Genomic DNA, 26,917 nt, shown 5'->3' on the forward strand with positions numbered 1-26,917 from the left:
TTTTGGCAAGAATACATTTTGCATTCAAACAATATGGCCAGCCCATCAGAGTTGTGTTCTCTGAAGCATAGTTTGAATGCCTGGCAGATTAGCTGGAGCAAGGACTTCAGCGTCTGGTACCAGATCCTGCCAGGTGATCCTCAGAATCTTCCTAAGACAGTTCAGATGGAAGCGATTCAGTTTCCTGGCATGGTGCTGGTAGACTGTCCATGTTTCACAGGCATAGAACAATGAGGTTAGCACAACGGCTCTGTAGCCCTTCAGTCTGATAGTCAATCGAATACCTCTTCTCTCCCAAACTTATCTTTGGAGCCTCCCAAACAACAAGCTACCTCTGGCAATGCATGCATCAACCTCACTGTCAATGTGTACGTTCCCTAGAAAGTACACTACCAAGGTAAGTGAGCTTATCCACTGCAATCAAAACTTCTCCATCAATGGTTTCAAGTATGGATGCTATGGTGATGGTTGATGGAGCACCTGTGTTTCTTGGTGTTAATTACAAGGCCAAAATTAGCACAGGCAGCAGAGAGTTGATCCATACTTTGTTGCATCTCAGTTTCAGAGGTTGCACTGAGGGCACAATCATCTGCAAACAGAAAATCATGCACCAACACTCCCTTCACTTTGGTCTTGGATTGAAGCCTATTCAAATTGAAGAATTTACCATCAGGACGGTAGTTGACCTTGATGCCATCTTCATCCTCATTGAAAGCATTTGACAACACGGCTGAAAACATCATGCTAAAAAGCATGGGAGCAAGCACAGAGTCCTGTTTCACTCCCTTGGTAACTAGGAAGGCACAAGAGCATTGTCCACTATCCAGAACCCGGGCAAACATGCCATCATGAAATTGAAGTACAATATTGATGAACTTCTCTGGGTAACCAAATTTTGACATAAGTTTCCACAAGCCCTCACAACTAACAGTGCCAAAGGCCTTGGTCAGATCTACATACCTTGTATACAGACCTGTGTTCTGCTCCTGGCATTTGTCCTGAAGATGTTGGGCAGCAAACATCATATCAACTATTCTTCAGCCCTTTATGAAGCAACAATGGCTCTCAGGTATATACCCATATTCCGGGTGAAGGATCAGCCTATTAAGGAGGACTCTAGCAAGAATTTTGCCATCAATGACTAAGACAGAGACCCCACTGTGATTGTTACAAGACAATCTATTCTCTTTACCTTTATAGAGATGGACAATGCAGGCATCATTGAACTCCTAGGGGATAACCTCCTCTTGCCATATAACCTGGAAATTTCAGTCAACTTTTGTATGAGCAATGGTCCTCTTACCTTGTAAATCTCAGCTGGAGTAGAATCAGCATCAGGTGCTTTGCCACATGAAAGGATCCTAATGGCCCTCAAAACCTCTTCTTCATTTGGAAGTTTAGCTAAGGAGGGACCGACTTCAACCTGAGGTAAACAGTCAATGGTCTCAGCACTGATTGATGATGGTCTGTTGAGAACACTATGGAAGTGTTCAGCCCATCTCTCTAGGGTCATGTCCTCATCACTAATCAATGTGGATCCATCAACACTGAGTAGTTGTGATGCATCAAAGGTTTTTGGTCCATAAATAGCTTTCAAGGAATCATAAAAGTGCTTTGGATTGTTACTATCAGCATAAAACTGAATTTCATCTGCCTTCTTACTGAGCCAGGAATCTTCTATCTCTCTAAGCTTTCCTCATACTTTGCTTTTGATGGAATTAAATGCTGCCTTCTTAGAAGTGGATGAACTATCCTGCTGGTAAATCCTGTGGAGTTCACATGTTTCATTTAGCAGCTTCTGAATTTCCCCATCATTTTCATCAAACCAGTCTTGGTGTTTGTGAGTGTTCTGACCCAGATTGAGCAAATGCAGTGCTATACACCAAATCTCTGAGAGCTGCCCACTCCTTTTCTGTTTCACTGTTGCCAGCTATATGTTGGCACAATTTTCCCTCCAAGTCAACAGCAAACTGTTCATGCTCAGAGAAGAGCTCTAATTTGTTGACATTACTTCTTCTGGTAGTCATTTTGCCTTGAGAGTGGCACTTTTGATGAATGCTAATATTTAGCTTGGAAACGATAAGTCCATGATCAGTCCAGCACTCTGCACCACACGTTGCCTCTGTCACTCTCACATCTTGTCTGTCTCTTCTTACAATCACATATTAAATGCCAATGTTTGCTTGAGAGTGCATCCATGAAGTTGTATTGTGTTTAGGTAAACAGTAAACAAGTGTTGGTGATGGTGCAATGCACAAGTCTTTAGCAGTAAATGACCACTGCTGTTGGTGTTTCTAACTCCATTCCTCCAGAGAACTCCCTGCACCAAGTCTGGTAGTCTCAGCCTACTCTAGCATTAAAGTCACCCAGAATTATATTATTATTATTATTATTGACCATTAGTCAATATGGTACTAGAAATGTTAGCTGTAGCTACTAGACAAGATAAAGAAATTGAAGGAATAAGAATAGACAAAGAAGAAACTAAGTTATCACTCTTTGCAGATGATATGATGATATTCTTAGAGAATCCCAGAGATTCAAGTAAAAAACTACTTGAAATAATAAACAACTTTGGCAAAGTTGCAGGTTACAAAATAAACCTGCACAAATCTTCTGCATTGCTATATATTAGTAACAGAGCCCAACAGCAAGAGATAGAAAGAGAAATCCCATTTAAAGCAAGGGTAGACACTATAAAATATTTGGGAGTTTACCTGCCAAAACAAATCCAGGGACTATATGAACACAATTACAAGACACTTTTTGTACAAATAAAGTCAGATCTAAGTAAGTGGAAAAACATCAGTTGCTCATGGGTAGGCCGAGCCAATATAATAAAAATGACAATTCTACTTAAATTAATTTACTTATTTAGTGCCATACCAATTAAACTATCAGATAATTATTTTCTAAGGCTGGATAAAATAATATCAAAATTCATCTGGAAGAACAAAAGGTCCAGAATATCGAAGGGACTAATGAAAAGAAATGCTAGGGAAGGTGGCCTAGCTCTACCAGATCTCAAACTGTACTATAAAGGAGCAATTATCCAAACTACTGGGTACTGGCTAAAACAGAAGAGTAGGCAAGTGGAATAGGCTAGGCACTCAAGACAAAGTAGTCAATGAATATGGCAATCTCCTGTTTGATAAACCCAAGAACCCCAGCTTCTGGGATAAGAACTCACTGTTCTACAAAAATTGCTGGGAAAACTGGATAACAGTGTGGCAGAAACTAGGCATAGACCAATGCCTGACACCATACACAAGAATAAAGTCCAAATGGGTACACGATCTAGGTATAAAGACTGATACCAGGGACAAACTGGAAGAGCAAGGTATAGTGTACTTATCAGATTTATGGAAAAGGGAAGAATTTTTTACTAAAGAAGATATAGAAAGCATTATGAAGTGCAAGATGATAATTCTGATTACATTAAACTAAAAAGTTTTTGCACAACCAAACCCAAAGCAACCAAAATTCGGAGGGATGTAGTGTATTGGGAAACAATTTTTACAGCTAATCTTGGGGATAAACGCCTCATTTCTAGAATATATAGAGAACTGAGTCAAATGTACAACAATACAAGTCATTCCCCAATTGATAAATGGTCAAAGGATATGAACAGGCAATTTTCAGAGGAAGAAATTGAAGGTATCTATAATCATATGAAAAAATGCTCTAAATCACTTTTGATTAGAGAGATGCAAATTAAAACTACTCTGAAGTACCATATCACACCTATCAGAATGGTAAACAAGACGGAACAGGAAAATGATAAACGTTGGAGAGGATGTGGGAGAGTTGGAACACTAATTCATTGTTGGTGGAGCTGTGAGCTCATCCAACCATTCTGGAGAGCGATTTGGAACTATGCCCAAAGGTCTACAAAGATGTGCATACCCTTTGACCCAGCAATATCACTTCTAGGACTGTATCCCCAAGAGATCATAAAAATGGGAAAGGGTCCCACATGTACAAAAATATTTATAGTAGCACTCTTTGTAGTGGCCAAGAACTGGAAATCAAGGGATGCCCATCAATTGGGCAATGGCTGAATAAATTATGGTATATGAATGTAAAAGAATACTATTGAGCTATAAGAAATGATGAACAAGAAGACTTCAGAGAGGCCTGGAAAGACTTATATGATCTGATGCTGAGTGAAAGGAGCAGAACCAGGAGAACTTTGTGCACAGCAATGACCACAGTATGAGAGAGTTTTTTTCTGGTAGACTTGGAACTTTGTAACAATGCAAGGACTTAAAAAAAAGAAATTTCCAATGATCTTCTAAGGCAAAATGCCTTCCACATCCAGAGAAAGAACTATGGAATTCATTCGCAGAATGTAGCAGATCATTTTTGTGTGTGTGTGTATTTAACGTTTAGGGTTTGTTATATGATCTCTCCCATTTATTTTAGTTCTTCTACACAGCATGACTATAGTGAAAATGTATTCAGTAGGAATGTATGTGTAGATCCTATATAGAACTGTATGTCGTCTTGGGGAGGGAGGGAGTGGTAGGGGGTGGGGGGGCTGAAAAGCTAAGTTTTATGGTAGTGATTGTAGAACACTAAAAATAAATAAAATTAATATAAAAAAAGAAAAGAAAAAAAGAAAAAAACTATTCCATTCAAATAAAATTGCTCCCTCCAAAATTACAACAATTTGATAATTTCTAAATCTGAGGGTCCATTCTTAGTCTTCATCCTTCTTTACAACACTGGTTTTAATAATATTAACATCTCTTTTATTAGATACTCTCTCCTCTGATTTTCATGACACTATTTACTTCTAGCTCTCATCCCACCTATTTCTTTACTCCTTCCCATTCACATTTGTTGGTTACTCACTTACCTCCCAAACCTTAAGCATGGGTATTACACAGAAACCTAGCCAAGCCTGGGCCCTCTTCTGTTTTTGCTTTCTTTTTTGCTAATTTCATCAATTCCAATGAAGTTTAATTATCTTCTCTATAAGATGATTCCCAAATTATTTATCTAACCATTACTTCACTCACTGAACTGCAATCTTACTATACCAATCCTCTGCTACATATTTCCACATAAATCATTCCACTGGTATTAAAAATTTGAAATATAAACAATGGAATCATTTTGGACAAAATCCTGTCTTCCTCCAAACCTCCCTATTTTCATAGAGGATAAAGCTATGTATCCAGTCATCAAGGTATTCAACCACAGAGTTATACTATATTCTCCACTTTCCCTTATCTCTTATACCTACTCAATGCCCAAATATTGTTGATTGTACTTCTACAACATATTACACACCAATCTCCTTTCGATACACATAGCCATAATTCTAATTAATGTCCTCATCACCTTTCACCTAGACCAGTGGCTCTCAAAATGTGGTCTGGACAGGGGAGGATCCTTTCAGGTGTGACTGAAGTTAAAACTATTTTCATAACAATACTATGATTTTTTTTTAACTCTAATATGTTAATATCAGTAGATATAACCCACTTAAAGAAAAGCTTTTGTAAGGTCCTCAATTTTTAAGAGTAAAGAGGACTGCTGACACCAAAAAATTTGAGAACTGCTAAGTCACACTGTTTTAAAAGTGTCCTAATTGCTACTCATTCCACTCTCTTATTTCTCCATTAAATCTCCATTAAAAAGTGAAAAGATTTAGATTGATTCTGTATTATTTCCTTCTTACTCCTATTTGTAATTAATTGGTTTTGTCCTGTAACTGCTTAAGTCAAGGTTCTTTGTTCAGAGTTCAGCTATGATGGGTTAAGTATAAAAATTCAGCTGTCCTACCTCAAGAAATTGAACTAACTTTGAAGAATGCATGTGAGTACAAAGGGAGTTTGGGCCTGATATCTTTACTCTACCAAGCTACTGTTCAAGGATGTCTGGTTTGCTGTCCAAAAGTCTAGGCCACTACCTTGTACCTGCACTCAGACAATGAGCACTTATTAGTCTGATTTAGAATGGGGAGAGGGGTCATTACTGGCCCCCATTACCAATCTTCCAACAATCGTGTTGTTCTCTGTGTTTCAGCTCCATAACCAACAATGTTGCTCTTAATACCATGATGTCATCTATTGTTCTTTGTTCTGTACTCCTCAAAACCTACGTACGGGGAACTATCTTTTTTCTAGTGGTCTTTGACATAAATGGAAACAAGTCAATGATCCATTTATTGACAGTTATCATGCCCCCTTTGATAAATGTTATCTTGCTTGGAGATCTGCCTCAGTTTACCATCTGATTAAAATCTCAAATACAATAAAAGCAAAGGTTTGTTCAAGTTATTCCTTTGTACAAAAAGGTTTGTATATCTCTATTACCTGTAGAATGCATAAGCGTGGCATAACCTTTCACAATTTGACCCTAGCCCACCTTTCCATTCTTAATAAACATTACTATTGTTCAAGACTCTACATTCTGGCAAAATGGATCTAGTTCATGTTTCCTCGACTTTTCATCCAATCTCCCATCTTTATGCTTTTGTATAAGCAATCTCCTATGCCTAGAAAATACCTTTTCCTCACCTCTACATCTAATAATTCTTAGGTTCCTTCAAGGCTAAAGTGACACCTTCTCTATAAAATCTTTCCTAATCCTTGTTGGTACTCACACTTTGGGGAAAGACTTGATGTAGGAAGACCAACTAGTAGGCTATGTCACTCCGAGGTATGAGCTGACAAGGGTCTGCATCAGGGTGATAGCTGTATTTGCAGACAGAAGGAGACATAGATGAGAGATATTGCATTAGAATCAATAGGACTTGGCAACTAATTGGATATGGGAGGTGAGAGTGAGAATGAAAGATAACACCTAAATTGAAAGCCTGGGTAACTAGAAACACAACAGTTTCCTTGAGAGTAACAGAGAAGTTCAGAAGTGGGAGTTTAGTTTGGGACATGTTGCATTTAACATATCTACTAATAAACTTGAAAATCAGAAAAAAAAAGAAGAGCTGGATAAATAATCACTTGTATAGAGATGACAAATGAAACCACGAGAAGTGAGGAGGTCACTAACCAAAATAGTATAGAGGACGAAGAGTAGAGGTTCTGGGACAAAACCTTGGGGATTACTAATAGTAGATATGAGATGAATGAAGATCTAGCAGAAGAGACTGAAAAGAAGTGATCAGATTGGTACAAGAACCATGACAAAGAACACACACACACACACAAAACAAAATCAAAAATACAGAGAAAAAAGGTATCCAAGAGAAGAGAGTGATTGACAGTGACTAAGGATTAAGAAAAGGCCATTACATTTGGCAATTAAAAGGTCATTAGTTACTTTAGAGAAAACAATTTCATTTGAATGATGAGGCTGGTTATCAGACTACAGAAAGTATAGAAGAGAGTGAGAGGAGAGGAAGTAGAAACCAAACAAAGATGTCTTTCTCAATGAGTTTAGTCATGAAAGGGATACAGGACTACATAGTGAAGTAAGATTAATTGTTTGGGTTTTTGGTTTTTAGTTGTTTTGTTTTGTTTTTAAAGAATGGGGGGGGGGGGGTTATCTGGGTATGTTTTTAAAGCAGTAGGAAAATAGCCAAATGAAAGGAGAAGATTAAAGATTAGTAGGAGTAAGGATGATAGAGGAGAGATGAGATGGAATGATTTCTTACTTATGAAGAGGGAAAGGACATGTCTCACATATCATGTGAGACAAGGTTAAAAAGGAGGAAATAGTGGCAGAAGGCATTTGGGAGCTGTGAAATGAGAAGGGAAGAAGGTGCTCTTGCAAATGGCTTCAATTTTTTTCAGTGAAACATGAAGGAAAGTTCTCAGCAGTATTTTATTCCTAAAATTCACCAAGGTAGTAGCTAGATTATGATGAAATTCTATTCATTGCATCAAAGATTTTACAAAGTTTAAGGTATTATGGAGGTAAGTAAAATAAAATAAATTTATGTCTACATTAGTAATATTCTCTTCATGAACCGGATTACTGCTTAGCCCCATGTCAATTCAGGTCCTCTCTACAACTACTCCAGTAATATCTAGAAAACACACCAGGTTTTAACTGGAAAATTAAAAAAAAAAATCTTCAAATAAGTCAAAAGCTCTTTGCCAGGTTCTTTGACAAGGCAAATTCTTTAAATACACAAAATCATTCTATGCACTAACATCCCAGATTCAACAGAGAGGGGTCTGATGCCAGGATGAGGGAAAGAATACTTTCCTCCTAACAACACTGTACCTCACATCCCAAAGCTGGGTCACAGATAGCATGTAAACTGAAAAGGGGACCTGGGCTTAGGAGTAGCACACCAGGCTAAGGTAAAGACTTGGGACTGAGGCTGTATACTAGACCAGCCAGCCCCCCCGCTCAGTCTCAAGCCTACAGCTGAATCAGAGTAAGGTATCTCAGACTACGGGGGCGCCTGAAGTTATATCACTCTGAACCCACAGAGCCTGCCAGCCAGCTCATGGTACATAGGCAAGCAGCAGTGTATTGAAGTTTCAACCAGGGAAAAGACCAGGGTTCTGTGTTCAATGATGAATAAACAGACTGTTCTTTAAGGTACTTTAGATATTTCTTTTTTTAATTCTTGATAAATGATTAGATGTTAAAATTATGAGAATATCATTTTAAAATTATGAGATTTTCCCTATAATACAGAAATACAATGAGAATAAATGAGATATGTAAACATAATTAACTACTCAGAATATACTTTATGTATTAAATGTATTGCTATAAACTTCTGTGTTACTGTGTTTCAACTTAATTTTCCCAGTAAGCTTAGAAAGGACAATTACATGCCTAGGAGGTAGTGGAAAATCTTCCTACCACTTAGTGATGCCTGAGATAATCCACTATGATGATATCAATTTTCCCAGTATGAAAAGGCTAAGAAAATCATTTGATACCCATCTGAAGACACATTCTGTGTTGTAGGCAAACTAGTTATATTAGATACTTCATGGATACATAATTTGTTATTATAGTGACAGAAGCAGACATGATGAAAAGAATAACACATCTGGAGTCGAAAGCGCTGTCTCTAAATCCTGTCTCTGCTACTTACTAGTTGTATGACCATGGATGCAACATTTATCTACACACTGAGACTCAATTTCACTATTTGTAAAGTCAAAACAAATGATTTCTAAAGTCCCTTCAATATTATTATCTTTTTCATTTATAATCAGTAGTAATCACTGTCTTAATAAAAAAAAAAAAAGATTAGTACCATGATCCCTGTGCTTTCCTTACCACTCTATATAATTTTATTTAATAAACTAAAATTATCTCCCTTCTAATAAATATCTCCTAATATCTAATTTACAGTGAAGAAAAACAAAGTAATCAATAAGTCATTAAACATTTTAAAATAACTGGTAGTTCAAAAGTAATATTCAATTAATGATATGAAATTTTAAATGTATATGCTAACTTCATTTTTTACATGTTTCAAAATAAAGAAACATTATTCAGAGATAGGTGAACCAAGAGATGTTTAGATACATTAATTCCTTAACTTTGCTTTTATTACTTTTACAACTTCCAAATCCAAAAATGGCATGATTATTCAGCATATTATCCTTTGACCTACTCTGCAAAGTTACAGTCACCATAATTTTTAGGAGAAATATATCCACAGAATTCATTTTTTCTATAGTATTCAATTAATCTCACTAAATTTAAATTCTAATATAAATGATGCTAAAACATAAGGATGAATGTAATTGGATAAAATCATTTCAGAGTTCACCATACTGATTTATTGAGAGATTTAACTTATGGATGACTGTCCTAAGATGAAAGAACATCAGGACACTGAAACTTGCTCAGTATAGGAGAGTGGACAGAAATAATTCAATTCCTCACTCTCCATTATTCCAACTAATACATTCAGTAAGAACTTAACAAATGTGAAACCAGAGAGCAAATTTTAGCAAGATTACCTATTATCTAGAGTTAATATATTTCACGTTTTGCCATACTCAGACACCTCAAATTTCCAAGCATATTACACTGCAGTTCTATAGCACAGATGTCAAAATAAGAAATTTAAGAACCTTCTAAAATCCTGGAACTATACTTCTATCACACAATGTATCGCTATGTCATCTTGAAGATTTTTGTAAGAAATATTTAATTTACTTGTTTTAGAAGTATGCAAAATTGTAATTTAATCTCATAAATATTAATATGAAAGAGGAATTAAATTCACTTATTTGTTCTATTAGCTACTCCTGATTTACAATTTTTTTAACATTCATTCTTAGAAGTAACTTCCAGACATTTTAATAGTTCAGGTTTAGTACTGGAGGTTTTGGAGTTGTCATGCCTCCAAAATGAATATTAATATCCTAATATTATGCTTCAAACCTGCAAGATATTTTGTGCAGAACTTATGGTTTTTCTAATAAATTTGAGAATAAACATTTTGAAAAGAAAAACCCACAATTTAGATTAATAACAGGTAAGTGTACTATAGTCTATACTAGACCTGGAAAATTGCCTGCTGATCTGTCTCACAGATCTAGACCTCCCCCCCCATTATATAACATATTGAATAAAAGGGTCTGAGTGAATATAAACCTGTTCACTACACCTACTATATGCTTATAACACTTCTTAAACTGTGAGTCATGAATGAAAAGAGTTTAAGAAGTCCTGCTTTAGAGGCTTGAGACTGGCACAGGAATTTTGAGTTAAATCAGAAATGTAGGCTACAAACTTGGGCATCTTTGTTTTTCGTATGGGCTCATGGTCACTGGCTCAGGGGAGAATTTCTGAGAAGTCTGGCTATGGCTCAAGAAAATAAGTCTCCATAGGACATAGATACTATCCATGCTATAGTGAAAAGAATATCTTAACTCCTACTCCCATGAAATTTAGGCTAGTTTTTGCTGTACTACAACCATTCTTAAGGTTTAATTTGGCTCACACTGTTGATACCACTTTCTGGTCATCTGAATACAAAATAGCTATGAGGAACTCCTGGTGTGCTCTCATGCCTAGCTAGTATGTACTATGGTGGGCAATTCAGAGGCAGAAGAGTTTCATTAAGCTGAATCAACCCATAATGTCCTAAATGCTATCATCCCTCTCCTGCTATGACTAGGTTAAGTCTACTTTTTAAAAATTAACTATTGAATTATATACAATTTTCTTATCATTTCAATATCAACCATACTACCAGGAGACTGGCCTCAGTCTAGCCCAGTCAGAATGGAATGAGTCAGACTCTCTACAACATTCCTTCTATTCCTCTTTTCCCCAATCAACCAGTTACAAGGTTCAAAAATCCCAAATCATAAATAATCTAGAAGCAGAGGTAACACAACATTTTGCTTTGTTGACAACTACCACTCTGGAGCCCCAGAAACCTAAAGGAACATCCCTAACACACAGTCCCTAAAACTTTTCTTGTACAAAAGGGAACACTTGGGAAGACATCTTAGGAACTACAACACCATCATTTCAATGTGGATGTCGATTTATAGAATCACAGCTCCCTGCTCCTGTCTTTACTGCCCTTGGGATCTTGGCTGGCTATATGGAATTCACTGAATAAATCTCATTTGTACTAATTATTCTTGTGCATGGGGTTTTCCCATTTCCCTTCCCTGGCGAGTACAATGAATTACTACATTATCACTCATTGGGAGAAGCCTTTGAAATGAAGGGAAACCAATCAAATCTATGCACTGATAACTCCTAGAACCCACACAAATATCACCATTCAAACTGCTATAGTATGTAGCCCTAATTCATACATATACAGATTGAAATAGAGAAGGGAAACCACTCAAGTCAATGTATTGATAACTACAAGAATCCACAAAAATGTCATCATTCAAACTGTTATAGTATGTGGAACATCCTCAGAAATTTCAACAGATAGTTTTTCTAACAGAAAATCCTTTCAAATTTTTGAATTCAATACTAAACAAAGCAGAAAGTATTCTGACCCTCTTTGCTCCATGTTGTTAATCCACCTTCTACCTTTGACTGAGTACTTCAGCTCTTTTGCTGAAATCCTACATACCTTATTGTTAGAACACACCATAACTGGTCAGTCTTACCATACCACATTCTGGTCATCTTCTTACTATACTGTTCCTCCCACCCTTCACCTGATCTTCCACACACTACAGCAGTCTGAATGATGACATCTGTGTGAGTTCCAGGAGTTATCAATGAGTAGACTTAATTCATTTCCCTTCCCCATTTTAATTCCTACATACTTTAGAAACAATAATCAAATCAGCACTAACAAGGCTAGAAAAATGTGTCAGTCAATGGCCTAAGACTCCATTTTCTACACTTATATTATTTTACAAACCCAAAAGACCCTCTTAGAAATTACTCTCCTACATGTATAGCCTTCTCCTATTAGAATGTAAGCTCCCTGAGACCAAAGACTATCTTGCTTTTTTAAATTGTATCATGAGGGAGTTTTCACAATTAACCAGATCCTGTGGGGAACAGAATGTCATTATAAGGTCGTTCTAGAAGATATTTCCTATGTAAACTATTTCTAATAAACTAACTCCTATCTCAGACTCTCTCACTGTCACTAATGGAAATAGAGATGGCTACACATTTTACTATTATTCTATCTTGATATTAAACTAGGGTAGAAGAGTGTTATACAAAATAAAATAATATAGTTTTGTTTTTGGTTTGCTTAAAACTAAATCTGCCAACTATCTTATAACTGTCTAAAATATTTAGGCTGTTATTTGAATGAAGGAAAATGACATTAGTTAATGTTTTTTGTAAAAACTGTTCGACAGCTTGCTCTATTTTGTTTATTGAAAAGCCTAAATTTACTGTTACAAAACAAGTCAATCATTTTTTCTGTGCCAGGTCATCTCACTGGCAGTTCAATGTGACATGCATACTAATAACCAAAAATCCTAGTTTCTGTCTTCAGATAGTCATATTGCCTTCACTGACACAACAGCAAAACTCTACAGCATGAAACAAATTCTGACATGCAGTTTAATATTATGCTGATTGCTGAAAGCCCAGAAAGCTTTCACTAAAAAATAGGATTGGTTTCATTGTAGCTGAGGTCAGTGTGCCAAATCTTGAGCAATGCAGCTTGTTACTTGATGATTAATGTGCTTTCTGATTTTCTATTGAGAGACCTATTGGTTACTGAATACACAGTGCATACTTGAATGTTGTTAATACTGAAATAAGAATTTTGCAATTACACACGTGACTTGGGTGTTCTGTCACAATATTTCCTTAATGATTCTTAATTTTATAGAGAAGAAAAATTTTATTCAAGTTGAAAACAAAAAAATAATCAAAATATTGCAGAAATGATAAAATTGTTGAACTTCTCCCATTGTCTTCTAATACCAAAAGCCCACTTTAATTCAACACCCCACCCCCCTCGCCACCCAGATAGTGGGTATCCACCCTTCCAAAATGATGATACTTATTATCATATTTTTATTACTGGGTGAAAATGGTTGGATATTGAATGCTTATTATACTTCTTCCTAATTACAAATCATGATATTACATATTATAATTTAAATTTTCATATTAAATAAAGTGGTAAGAAAATATGTGGATTTAAACTAAGATAGAAATATTTAGTTTAGTTATCATCAAGAAACTCATAATTGTAAAGGCTATGAATCATTTAAATCAGTAATAAAGATGTTTATGTTAATCTCCTTTAATCAAAGAGATAAGGTGTTAGATGAAGAAGACAGATGAAATGAATCCTTCAGAACATTTGAATGTAATTATTATATTACTTTCCCCAATAATGGGTAGCACTTTATTGATATCTGTGATACAGATTCTGCTCTATGGATAAACTAGAGAATACTTAGTATAGTGTTTTGGACATAGCAAGTGATCAATAACAATTTGTTGAATGAATGAATGAACTATGAAAAGTTGCCTTTCCTTTTATGAAAGCAGATCTAAGAAATCAGTGGTAGCAGGACTCCCAGTGTATGTTGGGGTGCTTACTGATACAACACCATAAAGTATCATGAACAGGATCATTTCCTTTATCCTAAAACAGCAAAATAAAAGAATTTCTAGACTTTATGAGAAAAAGTAAAATTCAACATTAATTATAAAATAAAAAATTTCAATCAAATTCAGTCATAATAATATTATATCACCACTTGGAAATTTGTCCTTTTTTACTATCTTTAAAAGACCCTTTTTTTAAACATTATATATTAAATAGAGAACAAATTAGCATGCAAATTTCTTCTCATGGGAGCCTTAATTATGTGTTTTTCCACAATTATCTGGAATGTCAGACCCTTCGAGCAAGTTCTTCATGTCTTTGTTCGGGTCTTTCATGACAACAGCATGCAATATTTTCAATGTTTTGTTTCATAATAAACCCCATTTTTTTTCGGTCTGGACCTATGAATTCCTTCAAAGGGCAAAAGTCAGCATGTAATCTAAAATTTATAATCTCAGACTGCACCAAGAGATTAAGTGATTTCATCATGGTCACACAGTTACTACATGTAAGATGCAGAATTTGAATCCGTTATCTTACTGACTCCAAGGACAGTCATCTATCCACTAAAGAAATTTGTCTTAATGATGTCCATAAAAATGATAAAGCAGGTATGCATGGCAAAAATACTCATTACTTACTATACTGGAGACATGAGAGCATCATCAAAATTTCAAACAAAAATTAAGAATTAACTTGTGCTACTCTAGATCATATACCTTCTAAGACTGGCATTAAGTGTGAGGAACAGTGCAATACAAGCATACAAATATTTGTCAAAGTCCTGTGAGATGAAGAGTGCTCTGCACTTAAAATACACTTATTTAATTAATTTTCAAAAAAAGCAGGAATAGTAAATACTCTCAGATAACTTTATGAAATACCCATGCTTGTCACCAGAGTGAAGAGTGCTTGGAGAAATACCAAATGTGTCCTTATCTAGAACATTCTAGTTGAAATTCTAAAGAATCAGTTAATTTCTACCTAATAGAAACAAAAGTATGTTATAATTAAACAAAACAGTGCCATCTGTGAAATATTTGCAAACTGTGAGCATCATTCTTACCTTAAACAGACAACGGCACACGTATTCATATACCGTATGTTTTAATGAATTGATAAGAGATTGTATTCTCTGTTCAGTATTTTCAGAATCCTGTGTGTAGCAAACAGAAGTCAAAAGTATCATGAAGACGAAGTTGATAGGCAATCCGACACATCAAAAAAGATTTTCCAACAGTTTATTCCTTTCAAGGCAAGACTTCCTAGAATTTGCTTCCTCTGTCTCTACTCATCAAAAGAATTTGCTACCTTTCACTCTAGTCTGTCAAAAGCAGTAACTCTGGTAAAAGGAACTTTGCTCAAACTGAGAGAATTGCATCTATGTCTAAATTTTCTACAGGGACAATAATGCACATAGTCTCTTAAAAAGAGCTGTTTTTATCCCTGAGAATAATATTTTGTTATAACAGTAAAGTGCTATATAATTATATCATTGTTAATAATTAATATTCTATCATGCTATTTTTCAATAATTCCAAATTTACTTCACAAAGGGCATTCAACTAAATAAAAAAAGAATATATAAGTGCTTGAAAGCTGAGTAATAGTAGTATAATCTACATTTCCATTACAACTGGAGCTAAAAATAAAATCTGCATAGTTTGAAGTTTGAGGGACACTTTAATGAGACATATTGTAAAAATCTTAGCACCTTCAGCAGCCCTGAAAGTAAAAGTCCAATACTGGAGACACTGTTCAAGGATACTTGTGGTTCTATTTCATACCTTAGATGCAATGTTTTGACTACTTTAGATCAAAATCTCCAGCCTTCACCTAAAATATTAAAATGAAGATCTTCTACAAATATTTTATAAATATCTTATTATATATTATAAGTTATAGGATAAACACAGTATTTTACAAGTTCTATGCTTTCCTTAAGCTTCCAGAATAGCTTAAATAGGTCTCAAGTAAGCCAAGGGCCCAAATTACACTCTATCTAACTCTGGCCCTATCATCAGGGAAAGGAGCCAGAAGTAGGATGCTTTATCAAAGCATGACTCCCTATCATTCTATCACCAATGATGCAAAAACAGATGAAAAACCAATGGTTCAGGCAGGTTCTCTGCTGCTAGTTTCAAGGTAAATGTGCATTCTATTTTCCTAATAATAAAAAAATGAACTTGACTAATAATATTTGAACCCTAGTAAAAGAGAAAAGAGGCAAAAATGGGTTAATAAGTACTATAAGATCTCACTCTCAAAAACTAACAATGAAAAAAACTTACATATTTAATATCAATTTTAATACAACTTTAACCGATTATAACAATGTAATCTCTAGACCCCAAACAGATGACAACTGGTCCAACAATGGGGATAGAACCTGTGATCATGGTATCAATATCAACATTCTGAGCTAGTTGGCTACAATTCAGATGTTAATGACTACTTTTCATTTTTCTCAATTTAGACTACAACTGCACTAGCAATTAACACTATTTATAATAACTAAATAAAACTAAGAAAGAGTTCAATGTCTATATTAACTAGTGTGAATTTTCAAAGAAACAGAAGTATAAATTTTTTACTCGTGGTAATTTTAGTAAAAAATCACATTAAAAGCACAAGAAAGTAATATACTGAATGGCATCTAAGAGCTAATTTATCTAATGATCATGCAATTAAAAGTTAATGTGGCAAACCTGGCTCAAGAGGTAAAAACTTTACAAATGAGAATAATATATTAGAATAGGTTGCTTTTTTTTTTTTAGTTTTGTTATAGACTGAAATTTATTTCCTTGCTGACATATCACTAGGATGCTATAGGTACCACGAAGGAGCTCTCACAGACCATCTTGTTGGCTAATATCAACAAAACAGGATTATATTAATTGGGTACAGTTTTAAGTTTTAATAAAAATAACTCACATTTATATAATACTATAAGGTTTGCAAAGAGCTTTAGATACATAATTTCATTTGATCCTTACAACATCCCTCACAGGAACATTATTCTCCCTATTTTGTAGATGAGCCAACTGAGGATAATATGCTTAAGTGACTTGCCAAGGGTCAGACAACTTGAGTGACTGAAACAGAATTCAAATTCAGGTCTTCTTGACTCCAAGTTCAGGATCTTATTGACCACATTATCATGATTAACTTTATAATTTTTTTTAATTATCTGTAAATCTAAATAAAGGATCAAGGAATTATGCTGTAAGGAAAAAGACAAAAAGAAATCATGTACTTCACCTTTGCCTGTTCTCCTACAGGGCATGGGTTCTCAGCAAAGGAAACAAAGTAGAAAAACAGTGTGAGAGAGGCCTACTTTACTATCAAGTGTTTTTTCAACCATTTCTAAAAATCTTAAAAGTCTAATTCTATACTTGCAAAAGAATTTCAGTTTTTTTTAAAGCAGAATACTAAATTATCTATTTCATTATATAAAATTTAATTTAGTGTAAAAAAACAAAGCAAGGAGTTCAAATGGTTTTAAGTCTCCAAGGGCAAAAAAAACAGTAGGTATAGAAATGTCATGTAACTGAAAGCAACTGCTTCAGTGATGACCACGAGATATTATACAGACCAGTAATCATGTCAATCAAACATGGCAATTTAATCTGAAGGACTCAAAAACCATACAGCTTAAAGTCTTAAAATATCACTGATGGCAGGCCAGATTTATACTAGAGGTAGAGTCACAAAGTAGGACCTACTCTATTTGGTTTCATGTGTATTTACTTCAAATTCTATTTTAGAAACAACTTCAATAAGAAACATTGGTGGAGGAACAATTAATAATAAATATACAGCCATTGCTTCCTTTAAAAACCAATCATTTAAAAATGACTCTGATGAAAACATTAAGTATTAATTCTTCAGACAAACAAAAAAATAACTGATCTGCTTGACCAGGAAATTACTATTATTGTTCACACTACCTGGAAACATACAACATCTTAAAATGTTAAGACTGTGGTGATATTTTAGCATGAGCTATATTTAGTTGAGTCTGGATTATCTGATAGAATTGTATACTGTATTTATTGAAAAAGTAATTTTACTTACTGTTTTGATTTATAACATACTGTAATCTGCCAATATCTGTATTGATTTTTCATTTTTCTATGCAAGTTTTCAGAGGAGCTTAACACTGATAAGCATCACAAAGAGAGTGATTTCATCATGGCACGCCTAGATTCAGGTTAAACCACGTACCTGTTTGTTCTGCAGAGCTCGTTGGAAAAGTCGAAGGAATGAGGCCAAACTAAAACGGTACATGTTATTAATTTTAGACAAGTCTGAAATAATAAAATACATCTTGCTGGCGTTCTCAGCTAGAGGGAGATAGGCATCCCTTTCCTGTGCATAAAAAAAGGCAAAAAGCTCAAGATCAGTACTTTCCTGCCACCTAAGGACCACTGTGTAAATAACTACTCAGTGTTTTACTATTTAACATAATCTTAGAATGCTGAAGATGAAAAGGGTTACATATGATCAAGTCTAACTCTTTTATAGATAAGGAAACTGAGATTCAAAGACTTACTAAATGCCATGTAACAAATCAGTAATTGGATATAATTGTAATGTAATAATTCAATTCCAGTTGAGGCAACTTACTCTAACTATAATGTCCTAACTGCCATGTAACTCATATTATATATATCTCAGCTAGACAAGATTGTAGCATTTTTCAGATTTTACGGTGCCTTAGAGATCAATTAGTAAAAACCCTTCCTTTTAAAAAATTAGGAAATTGAGGTCAACAAAGCTTACAAAGTTGAAAAGAAAGACAAATAGTACACAGGTCTCCTGAGGCTGAATGAACTACATATAGCCATAGGAAGATGCAGTTAGTTATACTTCATCAGGTAGGTTGATGCCTGAAACATGAAAAAAATCAACACCAAATCTGAGTGTTGGAATACCTCAATGCACATCTATTCCAACCCATACCTAAAGACATCCCTTCTTCAGCATTATTAACAAGTCCTTACCCAGTCATTCTCAGCTTGCAAACTCCCAATAAAGGAGAACCCACCGCATTGCCCTTACATTCTTCCCTACATTGGGACATACAATAGTTAAGATAGCTTTACTTACCTAAGAACAGTCTCTAGTCAATCATTCAATCAACAAGTATTTATTAAGAGTTTACTATGTGCTACGTGCTACAATATGCTAAGTGCTAGGGATACAAAGAGAGGCAAAAAACAGTCCTTGCCCTCAAAGAGCTGACATTGGCAAATGGAGGAGACAATGCAAAGTACATACAAGATACAGGAGGAGAGAGTTTGGAATATAATATTCTCAAGTAAGCCAAGGGTCCAAATTACATTCTAATGCTGGCCCTATCATCAGGGAAAGGAGACAGAAGTAGGATGCTTTATCATAGCATGACTCTCCATCATCCTATCACCTATGATGCAAAGACAGATGAAAAACCAATGGTTCAGGCAGGTTCTCTGCTGCTAGTTTCAAGATAAATGCCCCAAAAGGCAAAGGGCTTAGGCTTACAAAAAAAAAAATAAAATAAAATAATCATCTATTCAGCAAAATTTGTGTAAAATGCTTCAGTAAAAAGTGTATATTCAATGAAATAAATGATTTTGAAGCACTCCTGATAAAAAGACCAGAGCTGAATAGAAAAGTCTGACTTTCAAATACAATACTTAAGAGAAGCATAAAAAGATGAACAGGAAAGGGATTCCTACATGGAAAGATGTTACTTGTTATCACTATTACAGCAGTTAGGAGTATGTATCTAGACAAAGGGTATGGAGACAAGATGAATATTATGGGATACCTAAAAAATAAATTAAGGGGTGAGAAAGAGGAACACACTGGGAGAAAGCGAAAGGGAAAGGCAAAATGGAATAAATTATCTCAAATAAAAGAGGTAAGAAAGAGATTTTATAGTGGAGGGGAAGATAGGAGAGATGGGGGAGAGTACCTGAACCTCCCTCTCACTGGAACTGGCTCAAAGAAGGAATAACACACACAGTTAATTGAACACAGAAATCTATCTAAACCTACAGGAAAAGAGTAGGTGGGGATTGAGGGGGGAAGAGGGAGAGGTTGATAGAAAAGAGGGAAGATTTTAGGGGGAAGCAGTCAGAAGCAAAATACTTTTGAGGATGGACATGATGAAAGGTTAGAGAGAGTACAATAAACAAAGGTAAAATAGGATGGAGGGGACACAGTAACCCTAACTGAAAAAAAAATTTACAAGTTTCTCTGATAATGGCCTCATTTCTCAAATATATAGAGAACTGAGTCAAAATTTATAAAAAATAAAAGTCATTTCCCAATTGATAGTCAAACATATGAATGGGCAGTTTTTAGATGAAGCAATCAAAGCTACCTATCATCATATGAAAAATACTGTAAAAGACTATTGATTAGAGAAATCCAAATTAAAGCATTTCTGAAGTACTGCCCCATATCTATCAGACTGGCTAATATGACAGAGGAGAAAATGATAAATGCTCGAGAAAATGTGGGAAAACTGACACATTAAGGGATTGTTGTTGGTGGAGCTGCAAACTGACTCAACCATTCTGGAGTGCAATTTGGAACTATGCTGAAAGGGCTATGAAATCACGTATAGCAAAACCACTACTAACAGATCTAATCCCAAAGAGATTTGAGAAAAAAAAAAGAGGAAAGGGATCTATTTGTACAAAAATACTTATAACTGTTCTTTCTGTGGTGGCAAAGAATTGCAAATCAAAGGAATACTCATGAATTGAAAAATAAGCTGTAGTATTTGATTATAATGGAATATTATTATGCTATAAGAAATGATGAACTAGGTGCTTTCAGAAAAACCTAGAAAGACTTACGTGAACTGATATAAAGTATATATACAAAAAAAAACCTCCATATTTACTGCAGTTCTTTTTGTGAAAGCAAAGAATTGGATTTTGAGAGGATGCCTATCAACTGAGGAATGGTTGAGCAAGTTGTGGTATATGATTGTGAGGGAATACTATTGTGCTATGACAAATGATGAGCAGGATGCTGTCAGAAAAACCTGAAAAGACTTACATCAACTAAGGCAATGTGAAATGAGCAAACCCACGAAAACACTGTACATAATAACAGCAATACTGTACAATGAACAACTGTGAATTACTTAGCTATTCTCAGCAATATAATGAAATAAGACAATTACAAAGGACTCATGGTGAAAAGTGTTATGAATCTCCCTCATCCTGAGGGAAAAATGGGCAAGGCACTATTCTAGGCACTGGGAAAAGAAAGATAAAATAAAGCCACCTACCTCCTACTATCAAGAATACCAGGTATAAAAAAATACATATTTGTTTATACTTACATTATTTATTTATATCTGTTTATACTTACATAATATGTTTATATTTACATGATAACTTGAAGAAAAGAGTGCCAAGAAAATCAGGTTTAAACCTAAAAGGAAGTGGGGGATTCTAAGAAACAAAGTAGAGGAGGAAACACATTACAGACATGAGGGGAGACTCTGTTTGAAGACACAGAAGTAGGAGGAGGGAGGCCAAGTAGTCAGTTCTGACTAGAGATAAAAACTGTATTCAGGCATTGGTTCTTCGAGGAAGGAGAAAAGGAATAAATAAAGATCACATGAAAGAAAATAATGTACAATCATCCTAGAAAGAAAGGCATGAATCCTAGAGGCAAGAAAGGGCACAGTTACTTTGATTAAGGAAGATTATTTTGGCATTTATGTGGAAGCTGTGGAGAAAGGGCAGCCTGCAGTGTTATAGGTCTTCTGATGAGGTTGTCAGAGTCATCTGAGGACCTGAAGTAAGGGGGTGATTACAGGAAGCACAGAGAAAAGGATAAATGTAAGACAAGGTATAGAGATAAAAACAATAAGAATTGGAAACTAGCTGAAAATACGTCCTAGGACAGTGAGATACAGTGAAAACTTGAGAATGACTCCAAGATTGCAACCTGGGGAACTACAATTATTGCTGCACCATCAACAAAAATAGGAAAGCCTGGAGGAGAGGTATTTAGAGAGAAAGAAAATCTGCTGAGCGTCAGACATGTTGAGTTTGAGACAACTTTGGAACATCTAGCTGGGGATGACAAACATATAGTTACAGATAAGGAATTATAGCTAATGAGTCAAAGAATAGATGGAAGGATCTGGGAATCATCCATGCATACCTGAATGGTGGAACATTTCTGAGGGTATATATAGAGAAAACAAGAGGGCCCAAAACAAAGCAATGGGAGACCTTCACAATATCTCTTACATCTGACTCCTCTCTATTCACCCAGCCTTAGCTCAGGTGCTCAATGCTTCTTGCCTGGATTATTACAATAGCCTCTTGATTAGTCTCCCTGCCTTAATTCCCTCTACACTTTAGTCCATCTTATATAAAGCAGGGAAAGTAATTTTCCTTAAGCACACTTATAATGACATCACTTCCCTACTCAATCAATTCTAGTTGCTTCCTATTGCCTCTAGAATAAAGCATAAAATCCCTTATTTAGCTTTGAAATCCCTTCACAACCAGGCCCTAACCTGTATTTCTAGTCTTAATGGACATTACTCCCCCAGGCTCACACTTAGCAATTCAGCCAAATTCATCTTCTTTCAGTTCCTCACCCATTGCACTCCATCTCCTATGTTTGTGCCCACCCCTACTCTCTGCTTTTTTTGTTTGTTTTACTGGCCTCCCACATGACTGGAATGAACTCCCTCTTTACCTCCATCTCACAGAATGCTTCTCATCCATTAAGATGTAGATCAGGCACCATCTTCTCTATGAGATTTTTTCTGATTCTTCCAACCACTGGGGTCCCCAACTACTTTTTATATATTAATATTTATGAACTTTATATTTTTATATTTTGATTTGTTCTCTTGCCCATTAGACTATAAGTTCCTTGAAAGTAAGGACTGTTGTATTCTTTGTACTTGTATCCCCAGGGCCCAGACTATGCCTAACACATCTATATCTTGCCACTGGACCCAGATGGCTCCAGAGGAGAAAGTGAGGCTGGAGACTTTGCACAGTCATTCCTCACTTAAATTTAATTCACTTGCAAGTCATGGCATCACTTTCCTGATGTCATGGTCCTCTTTGAGAATGAAGGACAAACAACAACAAGAGACACTTAATAAATACTTGTGGACTGTGATCAAAGGGGAAAGAGCCTGTAGATAAGGGGATAATTTCAGGTGTAAATTACCAGAGGAGACAGGAGCAAATGACCATAAGGAGAAGAGTTAGTCATGCCAAGAAGAACCACTTTTTTAGAGACTAGAGCAGAGGGAAGAGAATGAGAGATGATTCAGAAGGATTTGCAGGTATCAAATAGAGAACAAGGAAAAGCAAATAAGACATTTTTCTAGAACAAAAAAAAGTAAGCCCTCTACTAGGAGAGAAGAGGCAGGAGTACTGTAGGAGCCTTTAGAGGAGAAAACAGATGGTATAGAGTCTATGTGGAATATGAAAGAGAATCAATACCCGTTGTCATGTAGTAGCAAGGACTGGTTCAGATTAGATCATATAAATTTGGACCCAGTGGTACAACTCAAGGAAATTAAAGAAGGTGATGAACTGGGAATCTGTGGAACACAACTGGAAATCAACATTTGTACCAAAGATTTCAAGTCCAAGGGCATGGATCATAGGATAAGAGTTGGCAGGGAACTTAGGGGTCATCTAGATGAATACCCTCATGTTACAGAGAGGAAAATGGAGGAATAGAGAAGTTAATTGAGCCCCAAATCATTCAGATCTTCCTAAATGCAAATTCAGTGCTCTATCTACTAGGGACAGAGATGAAGGCCATGAGCCAGGTACTGAATTACCTAAGAAGGGAGAATGACCTGGAAGGGCAGCAGCAAAAGGATGGTATATCATCATGAACTTGGATTTAAAAAAAGATATATCTTGTTTTTCATTAAACTCTAACTGAAATTTATCATTTCCTTCAATTATTTAAAAACATTCTGAGAAGGGGTCTATAAGCCTTAACAGACTGCCAGAGAGGTTTGTGACCCAAAAAAGGTTAAGAACTATTCATTGAAATGAACTGAATTTCATAGGAAGAGAAGAGGCTAAATGATTGTGACAAGGGAGAGTGAAAATGGCTATAAGGAGCAAGGACCAAGCCTATCTGTCTTGACTTGGTTAATTAGAGGGCATGAGAGAAGATACATCTAGTACTGAAGAGGTTAGCTAGGGCAGTATTATTTTCTGTGAGTGCAAGAAGATGGAAGAAGTATGACAGGATAAAGAAAAGTTTATTAATGACAGAATGGGGGTTCTGGAGGGCAGCATTAAATAGAGATCTGGGAGAGTAGGGCTGAGACAGAAAAAAGAAAGCAGGTAGTGATAGCAGGGGAAGGGGTGAGTGCTAGGTAGCCAACAACACTGATTCACACAAATTAGTAAAGGAATACCCCTGAGTAGTTATAACTGAATCAATGTCATCTGGGATAGAGGTCTCCAGCTGAATGCCCCAGGGATATGATCTTGCCTCAGTATTGTTACCATTTTTTATTATGACTTGAATAATAGTATTGATGGCATGCTTATCAAATTTACAGATGACACAACATGAAAGGAGAAATAATGTAATAGATGACAGATAAACTATCTTAACAAACTAGAACAGTGGGACAAATCTAATAAGACAGAGATTAACATGTACAGTCTTCTACAAGTTAAAAAAATCACTTCACAAGTTTAAGATCAAGAAGGCCTCATTAAACAACAGCTGGTCTGAAAAAGATCTAGGAGTTTTAATGGACTGCAGTATCTCAGTATTGTTAACTTTTTTTATGGCAATTTCTACTTCTACTTTCTCATGCAGTATACTGCTGATTGTAATGTTAGTCTACATGCTGTACAATGTCTTCGATGTTTTACTCAAAAGGAGCAATGGGTAAAAAACACAGAACTTTTATATTAGCAATTGTTATGCCCACCTGAACTAGTGTATTTTGAAGACTAAAACAATAGTAGAACTTCACTTGGCCCTTAGTCAGACTTCTGGAATTCCAAATACAACAGTCAAGAACAAAGAAAGTACAAGGGACAAAATCTGAAACCAGGGAGAACAATTCCTATCAAAGGCCATACATTTTACTTTGTACAAAAGGAATGGAACCACCCTCAGGAGTGATACTGTGCATAAAGTTAAGGTTTCTATTGTGAAAGTTCAGTGAATCTCTGTTCCGATGACAATTTCCAGTTCTCTTGAGTTTATAATAACTAATAAATTTGAAGTGAAGAAGGAGGTGCAAGTGTCTGGCAGAAACACTGAGTAGCAGCAGAAGTGAGAGACAGCAGAAACAACATAGAAAATCAGCAATGTCTGGTGCCAGTTAATACAGTGGGTAAACTGCACTGAATGTCTTAAACTATTGCCAAATAAATGGTGACTGTAATGACGGTCATGGGTCATCAAGGAAAGGCTAAACTGTGTTTGCTTTTTTTTAATGTATGAACTGGGAAATTCACTCATCAATATGATCTCATTCTTTCATAAGTCTAGATCAATGCTATATAACTGTATTAAATTCAACTGCAACAACCATTTACTAAGTACCTCCCAGTATGAGCGAAGTATTTGCTAAGTACTAAGAAAGCAAGCTGAAATAAGATGGAATCCAAAACAGAAAAAACTTCTGTCTTCAAGAAGGCTATAATTTAGTGTGAGAGACAAACACTGTATAAAGATAACTATACTAAACTTCAAAATTGATTTCAAAAATAAGATCTATTCCTAGCACTGTAGTAAATTCTAGTAGAATTCTAGAGATTACCTCCAGCTGTGGAAATAAAAGAAGGATAAAATCAGACTTAAACCCTAGGCCTTGAAAAAAATGAGGATTAGATTAGGTTGTACAATAATTACCCCCCAAAAGACACTATTATTTTTACTGTTTAAGCAGTTGTATGTTGTATTATCACCACGATTAATAAAAAGAATGAGGAAAAAATCTTTTATGCAAATTTGCACACATTTTCTTTAGTCACTACCAAATTACCAAAAGGTTCAGATAACTTGAGGGCAGGTATCTAGGCCCATGCATAATCTTTGATTAAAATAGAGGTTTCCCAAAGTCTGCACTCATCTATGAAGCAAACAACCAACAAGTATATAAATGAGGCTGTCTGGTCCAAAAGTAAAGCTAGAATATTTCTGCCTTGCATCATTTCGGAGTCTGCTTTCTATTAGGAAGGCAGAGCTGAATTTCTCATGCTACTATACTGAGACTTGCTGATGCAGTCTTTCAGTTATGAGGCTAAAATAACTGCCTAAGTCAATTAACTATCCAGAAATATTGCATAAAACAGAAAAGCCAAAATATACTTACTTGATCAAGGGAAACTTGAAGTTTGTGAGATTCTTTTAGCGATTCTTGAATAAGTGCACTGCTTGCTTTGGTCTGATTCAAGGATTCAATCAAATCTTTATTTTCCAATATATTGCCTTGGGATGTAGCAAGTGTCTATGTTAAAAGCCAAAGTGAAATATCATGAACATAGATTTCAAATTTAAATTAAAATAAAATAAATTTCAACTTTTGTAAACCAAGGTTCATTTTATTTATTTTTGTTAGCATCCTCTATATTCAACTTCATAGGGGTTTGTGAATCGATCAAACCCTACACCTCACCAGTTTAGCACTTGGATAAATTGATTTTATGCCATTATCAAACTGTATCATGGATTATTTTGTCTTTCCAATAATAATAATGTAAGTTCTTTAATGTCAATGACAAAGTCTTAATTCTTTGAATCTCCCATACTGTCTAGTATGTATGGGAGTGCTGAGTATATACTAAAATACTAATTACTCACTTTTAACTTGACTCTGAAATAACCAAAAATAGGTCAAAAGAAATTAATGAAATAAAAAGTCACTGTATCAAAAAAGATGCAAAAAAATAAAACCTGCAAAAG

The 26,917-nt window shown here is 35.4% G+C and overlaps 1 protein-coding gene across 7 annotated transcripts in view; it reads right to left on the reverse strand.

Annotated features, from left to right (window-relative positions):
- Positions 1 to 26,917, reverse strand: part of DYNC2H1 (dynein cytoplasmic 2 heavy chain 1) — a 413,209-nt gene that overhangs the window by 174,258 nt on the left and 212,034 nt on the right. For 6 of the 7 annotated variants that reach the window (XM_072611238.1, XM_072611237.1, XM_072611242.1 and 3 more), the window contains 3 exons: positions 26,328 to 26,462; positions 18,200 to 18,343; positions 15,039 to 15,128 (listed from right to left, as the gene is read on the reverse strand). In XM_072611238.1, the coding sequence (XP_072467339.1) occupies positions 15,039 to 15,128; positions 18,200 to 18,343; positions 26,328 to 26,462 (369 nt within the window). Of the gene's footprint in view, positions 1 to 13,592; positions 14,009 to 15,038; positions 15,129 to 18,199; positions 18,344 to 26,327; positions 26,463 to 26,917 lie in introns of those variants that run through there. The other variant, XM_072611244.1, reaches the window with a different exon arrangement.

Source organism: Notamacropus eugenii, chromosome 5, assembly GCF_028372415.1.
Source record: "Notamacropus eugenii isolate mMacEug1 chromosome 5, mMacEug1.pri_v2, whole genome shotgun sequence".
Lineage (NCBI taxonomy): Eukaryota > Metazoa > Chordata > Mammalia > Diprotodontia > Macropodidae > Notamacropus > Notamacropus eugenii.